Here is a 12,595-nt window from a genome sequence, read left to right as displayed (position 1 = left end):
ATAATAAAGGAACTCCCTCTGAATAAAGAACAATTCTAAACTATCAAAATCATTTTCAAAGATGCAAAACAGATCTGTTTCTCCTTGATAAGACATTAATAAGTCTATGGGTTACAATAGGAATGAAGTTGGGTTTCATCTTAAACTTTTAATGTTCTTTGATGAATGATGATCAGAGGAAAGAAATAGTTACAAGCATGTACAAAATAGTCAAGTAAATATTTTATTGGGAAATGGTAAAACAAACATACTTACTAATAATCAAGAAATTTACATAGTTACCACACCTACTGGTCATTCAGTTTTATGTAAATTATTTTCCCAAAAATTTATAATTTTGCTTAAGAATCTCCACGAATATACATTTCACTTCTTAGAGTCAGCTTCAAAAGGTGTAATACAAATTGTTATGGTTTTACAGGGTTAGGAAGTCCCAACTCTCAAAAAATCACTATGCATAAAACATATCTACATATTATTAATACTTTACTTTGGTTGGTAGTTATAATAATTTCTTACTGCAATAATTCACAGCATAAAATAAAATAAATTTAACCATTTAATTTTAAACTTTGGCACGACAAAATAATGGCATAAAATAAATGGAGCTAAATGAACACTTATGATGATACACTTTTGCAATGATATGAGATGACGATTTTCCAAAGGAACCAGTTTTGATCTTGAATATTACATTTACAAATTATTATTTACATATATAAAGTGGTACCTTTACTATGATTGATGACAAAGATACTACAGATGAATAATCTGGTTAACTTCAACCACACTGTCAGAATATTTAGTACAAATCTTGGTAACAGAAATAAAAGTGAGCAATGGTGTTTGCAGAAGATGCGTTTGTATGTTATCTATTATTGGCCAAGGCAGCATAGCTAGTCTTTATTGGGCTGTTGAGCTCTTCTTCCGCTGAAGCAGCTGTTTGAGTTTGTGTTTCACTTCCCGCTAACTGCTGAACTTCATTAGCTGAAGAGTCAGAGTCCGTAAAAAAAGTTGTCTCGTTGTCTGCAAGGTCATTTGTGTCTTCCGTATCTTTGTCTTCTTCTGTTTCCCTTTTCCGTGATCGGAACCCCAGAGAAGATCTTAGAAGCGGCTTCAGCCTTTCGACCAGTCCGGCGACCCTTTCAGCAGTGTTCTGAAACAAAAATTACCAGCTCGCTTAGTAAATATTTGGCACTCAATATTTACTCGTAGAAGTTTTTAAGGCACTCGCCAAGGCTCGTACCTTAAATTTTCTTGTTAACACTATCTTTACGCAATCGTTGCGTAAACTACTATAACAGCATTGTTGTTTTACTTAACAATATGGGGTAAAGGACCAATGAGGTTTAAGGATTGAGATAGGAGAGGTAAAATTGTAATGCTTGAACTAATCAGCTGTTCAGACCTATTTAATTGTTAATGAGTGAATGATTGGTTGCATCACTGTCAGTGGCAATGAGAGGTTATAAAACATAACCTCTCTTAGAAGTTATGAGTTGTGATTGTTAGTAATTAAAACACTGTCATATAAAGTAATGTACACAACTTGGGTAAATAAGTCTTAACGACACTCGTAGAAGTTTTTAAGGCACTCGCCAAGGCTCGTTTCTTAAATTTCTACTCATTTCGTTAACACTATCTTTACCCAATCGTTGCGTAAACTACTATTCCTTAGGTACCTGAATAAGGTTGCCAAGAATGGTTGAGATGCTGTTTACTGAGTTGAACGCTGGAGCGAACAACTCATCTGGTACTTGGAGACTGATCTTGTTGGGGTCAAACTGCGGCACTTCATCATCCTCAGACCCTGGGGTGGGGGTAGAGACGGGGCGCTGGCGAGGCTGACTGACGGACTGCAGCGAGGACTTGGACAGCTGCAACAAACAGAACCGTTAAAGCACCTGATGAAGTTGTTCAAAGGTTTATTGCGGACATTTTCCATCACAACGGTAAAAAAACAAAATGTTTCTGTCTCATTGGTGGAGTCATTGCAAACAGTGCGACTAGTGTTCCATTGTGTGAGCTATATACCCTACATCTTATAGACTTATATAGATATTTTTTTTTTGTGGTAGGTTATTATTTGCATGTTGTATCATGACTTGACTGCTATACAGTGTATGTACTTGACTGCTACTCTCTGTAGTGTATTCCAACTTAGGTTGGGTTTTTGTGTATTGTCAGTTGTAATGTGTTAGTTAAGTTTTTTTCACCTGAGGACGGGATCAGATTACAGATCCTGAAACGTTGTTTATTGTTTTTTACCAGCTTGATGGAAAATGTCCACATTAAACCTTTGAACAACATTAAACTCACCACCACCAACAATGAACTTCAAACCTGATTCATTTTGGAATTAATTCATGAAAACTTGAGCCAAGAGCTATACACTTGTTGAAGTATTATCGGTATTTGTTGCAATGTATTGTTTTATACCTGGATATAATAAAATATGTTGTAAATATGATAACTGTATATCAAAGATGACACATTGAACATCAATTGTGGCCAGACACACCATTGTCATCAGGCTGTTGGGAACTGATCTGTCTGTGAATAAAACTCTTCAATTAGGCTAAATGAGGTGAGGAACCTTAGTTGGAACTCAAAAGAGAAGAATGGTAAATCACAGGAGTAACTTCATGATCAGCATCGTACGTGTTATTAAATTACCTGAAAGTAAAAAAAAAATGTCAAATAACACTTTTAATAATATATTTACACTTATACTGTTTACTGACAAGACGGTAAATACATATAAAGGCTGGTCCACACGCAAGGATTTGTCGTACCCTCTACCTGCGCAGATAAAACGTTGCAGTCAAATCATTGCGTGTGGTCAGAAAACTGTGCATTTTTCAGAACTGCGAGGGGACGGAAGATGGATAAAACTATTGAGGAGAGCATAGTTTTGACAACGTTTTTGATTTCAGACAAGTCATTGCGTGTGTACACTGTCATCCGTCCTGTTTCAACTCCGTCTTCACGCTTAAAACCCCAGAATGCAGTATTGTCTTCACATGCTGTTAGAGGTACAAACGTGTTTTTTAACTACGTTCCCGTGATTTTATTGTTGAATTCATCGAACTGTACAGAAGTTTTCCTTATTTATGGACTAGCTGAGTACCCGTCCTTCGCACGGGGTTGGTATGCAATGCTTATTGTAGTTAAATACTCGTGCTTTGCATTTGCAATGAGAGAGGACACGTTTTGAGAAAATTTGGTTTACTATAATCTATGGTATACACATCTACCATAGCCATAGCCATAATGTTCTACTACTTCACCTAAACAATAGAAAGAAGTAAAGTTCTCACATCACTCAGGTTTTTGTTGCTGCTTGGTTCAAATTAGCTAGTTGTCATAAATGTATAAAGAACTAATGGTGCTGCACCCTGTTGGTAACCCGTATAACCTTTTAATGGTATTGAATCTATAAGTATAAAAGAGGATGTTTGTATATATATATATATATATATATTTGGCAGTGATAAACTCAGACACCGCTGAACCGATTGCCACGAAACTTGGTACATACGTGTAGAATTTCATGGAACAGGTTTATACACCATCAATTTTGTGATCCGTCCAATCGGCTCCGCCCCAGTGGCTCTGGAGTTCCCCATGTTAACCTTATGAGAAATGGAATTAATGAATCTTAACAGCTGTTTCAATTAAACAAGTTGGTTCTGTTCTATCATAGACAAAAAGAATGAAATATAGACTGTCAGTCGTGCTGTGGTTGCCATGGTTACAATAGGTTCCGGCGCACACCGCTGTAGTTTACGTAGCGCGTACGCCGTAACTACCGTGGTGCTCCAAGCGGTGTGCGCCAAAACCTATGGTAACCGCAGCACAGCTGACGGTCTATATTTAATTCTTTTTGTCTATGGTTCTATGATGTTCAAAAGCATTAAAGTTACAAGGATTACCAACAGGGTCCAGCACTATTATTTCCTTTACATTTATGACAACAGCTAATTTGCAACCAAAAGGTGAGTGAGCATAGCGAACGAACTTCAACCTGGAGGCGAGTTAGCGTAGTGAACGAGCTAACCTGAAGGCAAGTGAGCGTAGCGAACGACCTAACCTGAAGGCAAATGAGCGCAGCGAACGAGCTCCAACCTAAAGGTGAGTGAGCGTAGCGAACGAACTTCAACCAGGACGTGATTGAGCCATGCGAACGAGATCATCTTGAAAATTAAGAAGTTAAACGGGGCAAAGCCCGCGGGTTACAGCTAGTATCATAGAAACAAATTGTGTAGTTGAAACAGCTGGCAAAATTATTTAATTCCTTTTAAATATGAATACTCAAAAGATTAACACAGGAAACTCCAGAGCCGCTGGGGCGGAGCCCAAAAGGATTTTTGAGGTAAGAATAACACTATATGTTAATCGGGCATGTGAGCTATTATCATACCAAATTTCAACACAATCCAACCAGTAGTTATTGCGTGATTGAACTTCAAACAAACAACCAAACAAACAAACAAATAAACAAACAAACACACAAACTTTCACATTTATAATATTAGTATGATAAAGAGTAAGGAACATAGTGACTGTGATAAGAAAAAGACTTAGAGACTTAAAAAAATACAAAGCAGTAGATTCGAATGTGAACACAGAAACTATTATGGAATTGGTTGTCTTTTTAGTAACCAACGTCTTTTTAGTAACCATAGTGAGCGCCGTCGTCGCTCAGACTTATTTCTTTGCTTTCTTGTAACCCTGGCTGCATAAATCGACCCCAGTAACACATCTTCCATGATATTACATGCACATACACTGAAAGTTATCACACAACTACATTAAAAGTTGGTGCTGAAACCTGTAGTACCTTGTGGACGCATTTCTTTGCAACGACTTAACTGCAACGTTTTACCTGCACAGATAAAACGTTCGCGAAATCCTTGTGTGTGGACCCGCCTTAAAAGTTGGTAACTGGTGATCGATTTCGATTCGACACTTCAATCATCATCAGACCCAATAGGCGAATGACAAGAATTTCAATTTTGTCCCTTATATACTATTGGCTACCGGAACTACCGGCCAATAAGTTTCTATAAGTACAACTGGAGTCTAAATTCCCTAGTTCATTAATTAGCTTCTCTATTTTTACATTTTTACTTGTAAATATACAATTCTTCCCAAGCATTCATCACATTTCCTTTCTTAGAATTCTTTAAAATACATACATTGTCCACTCATTAGGGAAAATGGAAGACAACAATTTGATTATATAAGTTAACTAGGGGATGAGTTATTATGATTGGATATTTTTATTTGGTTAAACGAGGTTTTAAACGACTGAAATAACAAGAAACAAATTGTAAACAAAAAACAACCTCTACAGTGCACCGGACAGAACTAACAATAAAATTGGCTTCATCTGTTCCATATAAGGGAGTATGTTTTATCATAGACTAACCAACACAAGTAGACTTCTCATCCTATTGTAAATTTTGAAGCACGTTTTTCGTGTCTAGTTCATGTACGTGACACATGGGCGCTAGTGTCCACGAAACTTTGTTTCTATTATTTTAGGGTTAATTTCTTGATTTGTGCTTTACTGTTTGGTTGTATAACTAGGGGACAAGTTATTGTTTATGATTAGATCGTATTATTTGGTTAAACGAGGTTTTAAATGGCTGTAATAACGGGAAACAAATTGTAAACAAAACACAACCTCTACATAAACCGTACAGAACTAACAATAAAATTGTCTTCAGCTGTTCCATAAGGATGAGAAATCTACTAAGGGAGTATGTTTTATCTATGGTTTTATCCATGGGTTGCCAGTTATTAAATCAAAATCTTTGTAGTTGATGTGAGCCACCAACAGATTGTGTTGATGAAAATTACTGATTTCATGAACTTTAGTAACCAAGTCAAACTGGTGGAGCGACTTATTGTTATTGTGAGCAATAGCAACTATTATGATCCATAAACTATGTCAGTGACCAAAAAAGGTCTAAAATAGAATGTTTAGACACTAGTGTATTCTGTGACTGTCTCACGCAAATATGTTCTTTTTTAATAACATTTGGCAACAGCTGGGATGTCTACTTCAATATCCAATAGTCAATGGCCACACATAAGGTACACCTGTATTTAAGATTTTATCATAAGGTACTGAAAAGTCAGTACCTTTTTGATGGTTCGAAACTCTGACCCAGCTGTTCCTGATCATTGGGCTTTAAATAAATGAATGAAACAGCTGATCTTATAGTCAGAACAAAGCTACACAGATCATCTCACACCATTCTACACTCATCCTTCACTCATATTTGGGTTAAAATACGCACCTAGGTGGCGTCCCCATCTCAATGATTGATAATTGATAATTGATTGATAATTGATAATTTCACTGGTCCATAATTTTTATCCTCCAATCATATTGGGGTAAAATACACCTTAGTACTGATCCTCATCTCATAAGATAGTAGATAGATGTATGGACAATAGACAATAGACATAGCCTTCCAGCAGAACTGATTTAATCCACAGCTACCTATGTGAAAAAACCATAATAAACATAATTACTTTTTGTCTTATTGCAATTTCCTCTTCATTTTCAATAAATCATCCAAATGTTTGACAATATTTGCTGTCGTATCATCTCACTGTTTACAAAATATCTTAGCTCTTTATTATCAAAAGCACTGCATTCAGTGGTGTAGCAACTGTGAAGCGAGTGGAGCAATCGCTCAAGGGCGGAAGACTCTTGGGGCCAGAACTCTTTTGGAGAAAATAAAAAAATGTAAGATGGACTTTCTCTGATCAACAAATATTATTATAATCTTACTATCATACTAATCATACTAATGTTATAAATGTGAAAGTTTGTGTGTTTGTTTGTTTGAAGTTCAATCACGCATTAACTACTGGACGGATTAGGCTGAAATTTGGCATAATGATAGCTCACATTCCCGCTTAACATATAGGCCTATATTATCTCAAAAATCCTTTTGGGCTCCACCCCAGTGGCTCTGTAGTTCCCTAATGTTAACCTTATGAGTATTCATATTTAAAGGGAATAAGAATTTAGTCAGCTGTTTCAACTAGACAAGTTAGTTCTATGACAGTCAAGTTTAGTAAGAACAGCTGACAAAATTCATTAATTCCTTTTAATTATGAATACTTAAGGTTAACATGTAAAACCCCAGAGCCACTGGGGCGGAGCCGGAAAAGATTTTTGAGATGAGAACATGTCTATATGTTAATTGGGAATGTGAGCTTTCATCATACAGTACCAAATTTTTTAACCCTGTTGGTTTAATATTTTTCGCGTTTACTTGTCACAAACATCCATCCATTCATCCATCCATCCATCCATACATCCAAACTTTCTCACTTATAAGCTAATATTAGTAGGATTGAAGACAGAGCTAAGCATCAACAAAAAACTGTGAACTGTGATATGCAATGAGAACTGTCAAAGTAGGATTGTTTACATTTATGTTTATGTTTTTAATTTAATGAATAATTTGTGATATTGTGCGAATGTTTCATAGCTTATTTTTTTCTATTACTGCAATGAGAATGTTATACTTATAATTCCACCCCGTATGAAGGACGGGTACTCTGCTAGTAAACTATAAATATCCTGTCTTCAATCCTACTAATATAAGTGAGAAAGTTTGGATGTATGGATGTATGGATGGATGTATGGATGGATGGAAGGATGGATGGATGGATGGATGGAAGGATGGATGGATGGATGGATGGATGTTTGAGACAAGTAAACTCAAAAAAATACTAAACCGACAGTGTTGAAATTTGGTATGATGAAAGCTCACATTCCCAATTAACATATAGACATATTCTCTCAAAAATCCTTTCGGGCTCCACCCCAGTGGTTCTGGAGTTTTCCATGTTAACCTTATGAGTATTCATATTTAAAAGGAATCAAAGAATTTTGTCAGCTGTTTCAACTGCACAAGTTGGTTCTATGATACATAAACAATTAATTAATCAACACATGTTTTAAAACTATACATCAATGAGTGAGGTGCAAGCCAGGGAATGTTTGTGGAATGACTAGCATTAAGGGTTTAAAAACACTTCAGTTACCAGAAAAGTATGGGACAAAGTGGGGGCTAAGTTTTTTTCTAAAAACTAAGTTTTTCTTTAAGGTGAACAATTGTTAGATAGCAATAATAGTTGTAATATCTATTGCAGGTTGGCACATTTTGCATTTTCCGACTAAACTACAATTGTGGAAATTCGATGAGCTTTATGTGCCGCTTGTATCATAGCCACCACTGCCGCTTATATGTGCCGCCCAGGTGGCTGCTCGTTGCTTGCCACTCACCGCTCACCGCTCGTACCGTACCCGAGGCCTTAGAAACTTCAGCAATTGAGAAATCAGCTGATCTAGCAGCAATAGTCATTCCCGCTCTAGAGTGGAAATGATCTATTTTGCTTACTGTTTACAGATGTAGTAATGTAATCATTCCCATGTAGGGGTAGGAAATAGTTATTCGTGTTTCTAATACTGTAATATATGCATATTGATTTATACCATTTTATATTTATATTGGCAACAGTGAGTACAAACATTCCAAATACAGCAATAGCTCGTTTCCTGTGTTACAGTGACGACTGAGATAATTTTAATTGAGAGGTGTTTCACCATATAGTTATCAGTTTGTAACGATTCTTTTACCATGTTGTGTAGTTTGTCACACTCAAAGGTAGTTATGGAAAAGTTTTCTTCAACACAATCCTTGAACTTAGCGCACCTACCATGCATGGTCTGTCCTAGGCGACACCATGAGACCACAGGTGAATTAGAAGTTCCTTCAATCACTTTTCTTGTAAGGATGAGATTGATGTTATCCTGACCAATCAGGATGGGGTGTTCTGAGTGTACTGTCGGGAGTGGTTGACTAATTGTGTTCAAATGTGACCATTTCTTACTGAGTTTTACTGTGTTGACATTTTGAAGAGGTAAGTCTAAGGGTGCCTGAGTTCGAACATTGTCTACGGTTGACTTGGCTTAAAATACATACGTTGGCGTCATCCTGTAATCCAGCTACTAGGAGGTTACGAATTGTGGATATGTATAGGCATGCACTGTGGATGCGATACTCCCTGGTGTGGATTAACGTCCGCACGAGTGAGTACGACTATCCGGAGTACTATCCTGAAAATTAGACCAATTCGTATATACCACGGCAAAAATGTGGTTCGGATTCCACTATAAACTGTAGGTCCCTTAGTTGCCATTAGCTGTATGGGCTATTAATTAACAGCCGTGTCTAAGGAATAAGTCGGCCTTAGTCACTTTAACATGACTACAAGATCGCACAACTCATCCTACACTCATTTCCATTCATACTTGGCTTAAAATACCTACTTTGTATGGTGGCCATTTCATTGAAAAGTATTAAAGTATTAAAGTATGGTCGCCATTCCAATAAAATTTATTGTAAGGTAAAGTATTAAAGAATATATCGTCCTCATAAAGCCCTTTTATTCTAAGCTGACTCTATGGGATCTCGAATCAAAATGACAGATCGAGTTTGACCAACAAGTGGCCATCAGGGGCTCTAATTCTCCCTCGACACCCAGTTTGTCAGCTGTTACAGAGTCAAGTAAGGATATGGTAGTACCACAGACTATAGAATACTGTCTGTGGGACTATCATCGTCTGGTCTAAAAGTGCATACATGTCAAGCTGACATTTTAAGCCTGTAAAAAGTGACAGGACATACTCTTAGTAGACCCTTTTGGTACATTCTCTTATGTATGCTTACCATTAATTTCCTTTGCTTTGATTTCAGATTTTTCAGTTACTGATTTTGCATTGTAAAAATTCTCCCCTATACCTCTCGCCACCCTAAGTTGAGGCAGCCCAGACGGACGGGCAGGGTCATTATCGGCCGGTCCCGCCCGACCCTTTATAATCCGATTAGTGACACTTCCGTGAACGCTCTAGTTCCATAATTGTCATTAACAAAGTTAAAAACCGATGTATAAACATAGTCTTTTACATTAATAACGTCGATTTAACAAACATTTCCGTTTTTGTCCCATCAAAATCGGACAATGTTTACGGTTTGTGAACTAAACAAAGTAGTGTAGATCCCAAAATCCAAAAACCGTAAACATTGTCCGATTTTGATGGGACAAAAACGGAAATGTTTGTTAAATCGACGTTATTAATGTAAAAGACTAAATTTATACATCGGTTTTTAACTTTGTTAATGACAATTATGGAACTAGAGCGTTCACGGAAGTGTCACTAATCGGATTATAAAGGGTCGGGCGGGACCGGCCGATAATGACCCTGCCCGTCCGTCTGGGCTGCCTCAACTTAGGGTGGCGAGAGGTATAGTGTTGGTTGGTCTATGGTCTGGGTATTGCGCCCTTTTCTAATTTTATTTCACAAAGTATCAAGTTTATTTCAGAAAGCGTCAATTGTGTTTCAAAATTGTCATTTTTATTTCAGAAAGTATCATTTGCATTCTAGAAAGTAATTTTTAATTCAGAAAACATAATTTAATTTCAGATGAATAAACTGGATTTCAGAAATAGTCATATGGATTTCTGAAATTGTTAGATATAAGTTACTTCAGAATTAGTCAAATGTATTTAAGAAATAGTCATGTATTTTAGAAATGATAAATTAGACACTACTGTACATATACAGCCGTAGGATCTGATTGAAATTTTTGAATGAGTTCTCAGAATCCAAAGGAATCTTAATGAATTGTGTTAATAGGCATCTAGGTACTTCATAACATAATATTAGCATATGGTTCCAGATGGAGGTCTTAAAATGCCCCCTAATGGTACCTATCGTTTTTACATATGATAAAAAGCAAAAATATAGTAGGCCTAATATTTTACTTAAAAAATAAATCAATCTACAGTTACATAAAATTAATTTTATTCAGCCACCTATTTTACAATATTAAATATAAGGAAAACATTGGCATTTTAGAAAAAAAGGATTGAACTATTAAAAACTAACCTAAGCTCCATTGTTTACAAACTTGAATACAACTCAATAAATTCCAAGTATCAACTCTAATTTTTAAAGAAATGCAAGATTAAAATCAGTATAACATAAACCTTAGACACAACACATAACAAAATAGCTCTGCATTTTCCCTAATAATCAACAATGTATTATTTGTTAATATATAAACAGCTGTTATAACTTTATCATTCCAAAATCAGCTGCTATTTTACTAATGCTGATGACAAAGTTGTTAACACAAATTATTTATGAAATACAATTAATTGATTGATATCTTCTGAAATACAATTGATATTTTCTGAAATGTAAATAAAAATTTATGTGATATAAATAAATGATCGTTTCTGAAATAAAAGTGGTATTTTATGGAATTAAAATGACTATTTTAAAATAAAATTGACTCTTTATAAAATTAAAATCTTACATCTGAATTACAAATTGCAATTTATGAAATACAAATTACTATTCTGGAATAATTGACTCTTGGAAAAGGTATAAAAGTGGCAAATAATATTAGTAAATAAAGTTAAAATGATAAAAAATAAATAATATTGTCCTAGCTGATTTAGAAGAATGAAAAATCTGCAAGGAAACAGGCGTGGCTCATTTGTCGTTACACTATTTGGAAATTACCCTTCAGAGTTTTCATTTTCTCGCCTGGTAATATCGCGTTTTCTACCTCAGTAATCTACTCGTCACCCAAGATTGGAATTTTGTTTCGTTTTCTAGCAAATAAATCATGAGTAAAAAATGTTCTTCTCACATAAGTTAGATTGTCAATACAAATTGGTCCTAGTCCCTCAAAGAGAAAATGTTATACAGGGTGACAAAAAAGTCTAGAAACGGTTTAATATCTTTTTAACTAAATTCGTTAGAAAATTCAAACCTTTTACATCAACTTATATGTATGAAAACTACTTTTTGCAATTATTGCCATTATTTGACCTTCACCAGGGGACGGCCCACGAGGAGTAGGTACATAATCTTTAATGTAAGCATAGGTTGATATGCACATCATTTTAAAGGTCTGGTCAAGTGGAGTTCATTGCCGGAAACCGCGTCAAAAAAGGTTCATCTGTTACAAAATGGCGGCAGTTCAAAGTTGTTGCGGAATATACCTGCACAGGCCTTAGTATTTGTAAATACTCATAGTCAACATTAGCAGGGAAATCTGAAACCCGGTTAAATTTGTTTTGAAGATTGAATACTATTATTCTATGAGCTAGTTGACTTTAAAATACAGTTTAAGCTCTCAAACTAATGTTTAATACGAGTATTTGCCCATACTAAGGCCTGTGCAGGTATATTTCACAAGAACTTTGGACAGCTGCTATTTTGTGACGGATGAACCTTTTTGGACGCGGTTTCCGGCAATGAACTCCACTTGACCAGACCTTTAAAATGATGTGCATATCAACCTATGCTTACATTAAAGATTATGTACCTACTCCTCGTGGGCCGTCCCCTGGTGAAGGTCAAATAATGGCAATGATTGCAAAAAGTAGTTTTCATACATATAAGTTGATGTAAAATGTTTAAATTTTCTAACAAATTTAGTTAACAAGATATTAAACCGTTTCCAGACTTTTTTGTCACTCT

The 12,595-nt window shown here is 35.7% G+C and overlaps 1 protein-coding gene across 2 annotated transcripts in view; it reads right to left on the bottom strand.

Moving 5' to 3' along the window:
• Positions 1–215: 215 nt before the first annotated feature.
• Positions 216–12,595, bottom strand: part of LOC128989589 (uncharacterized) — a 68,001-nt gene continuing 55,621 nt past the window's right edge. For both annotated transcript variants that reach the window (XM_054411507.1, XM_054411506.1), the window contains 2 exons: positions 1,683–1,877; positions 216–1,156 (listed from right to left, as the gene is read on the bottom strand). In XM_054411507.1, coding sequence (XP_054267482.1) covers positions 869–1,156; positions 1,683–1,877 — 483 coding nt within the window. In that variant the 3' untranslated portion in view covers positions 216–868. The remainder of the gene's footprint in view (positions 1,157–1,682; positions 1,878–12,595) is intronic.

Source organism: Macrosteles quadrilineatus, unplaced genomic scaffold (genome assembly GCF_028750875.1).
Source record: "Macrosteles quadrilineatus isolate MER2022 unplaced genomic scaffold, UCM_ALF_1.0 Scaffold_3__2_contigs__length_128488019, whole genome shotgun sequence".
Lineage (NCBI taxonomy): Eukaryota > Metazoa > Arthropoda > Insecta > Hemiptera > Cicadellidae > Macrosteles > Macrosteles quadrilineatus.
The sequence above is the reverse complement of the archived record's forward strand: the minus strand, read 5'-3'. Positions and strand labels throughout refer to the sequence as shown.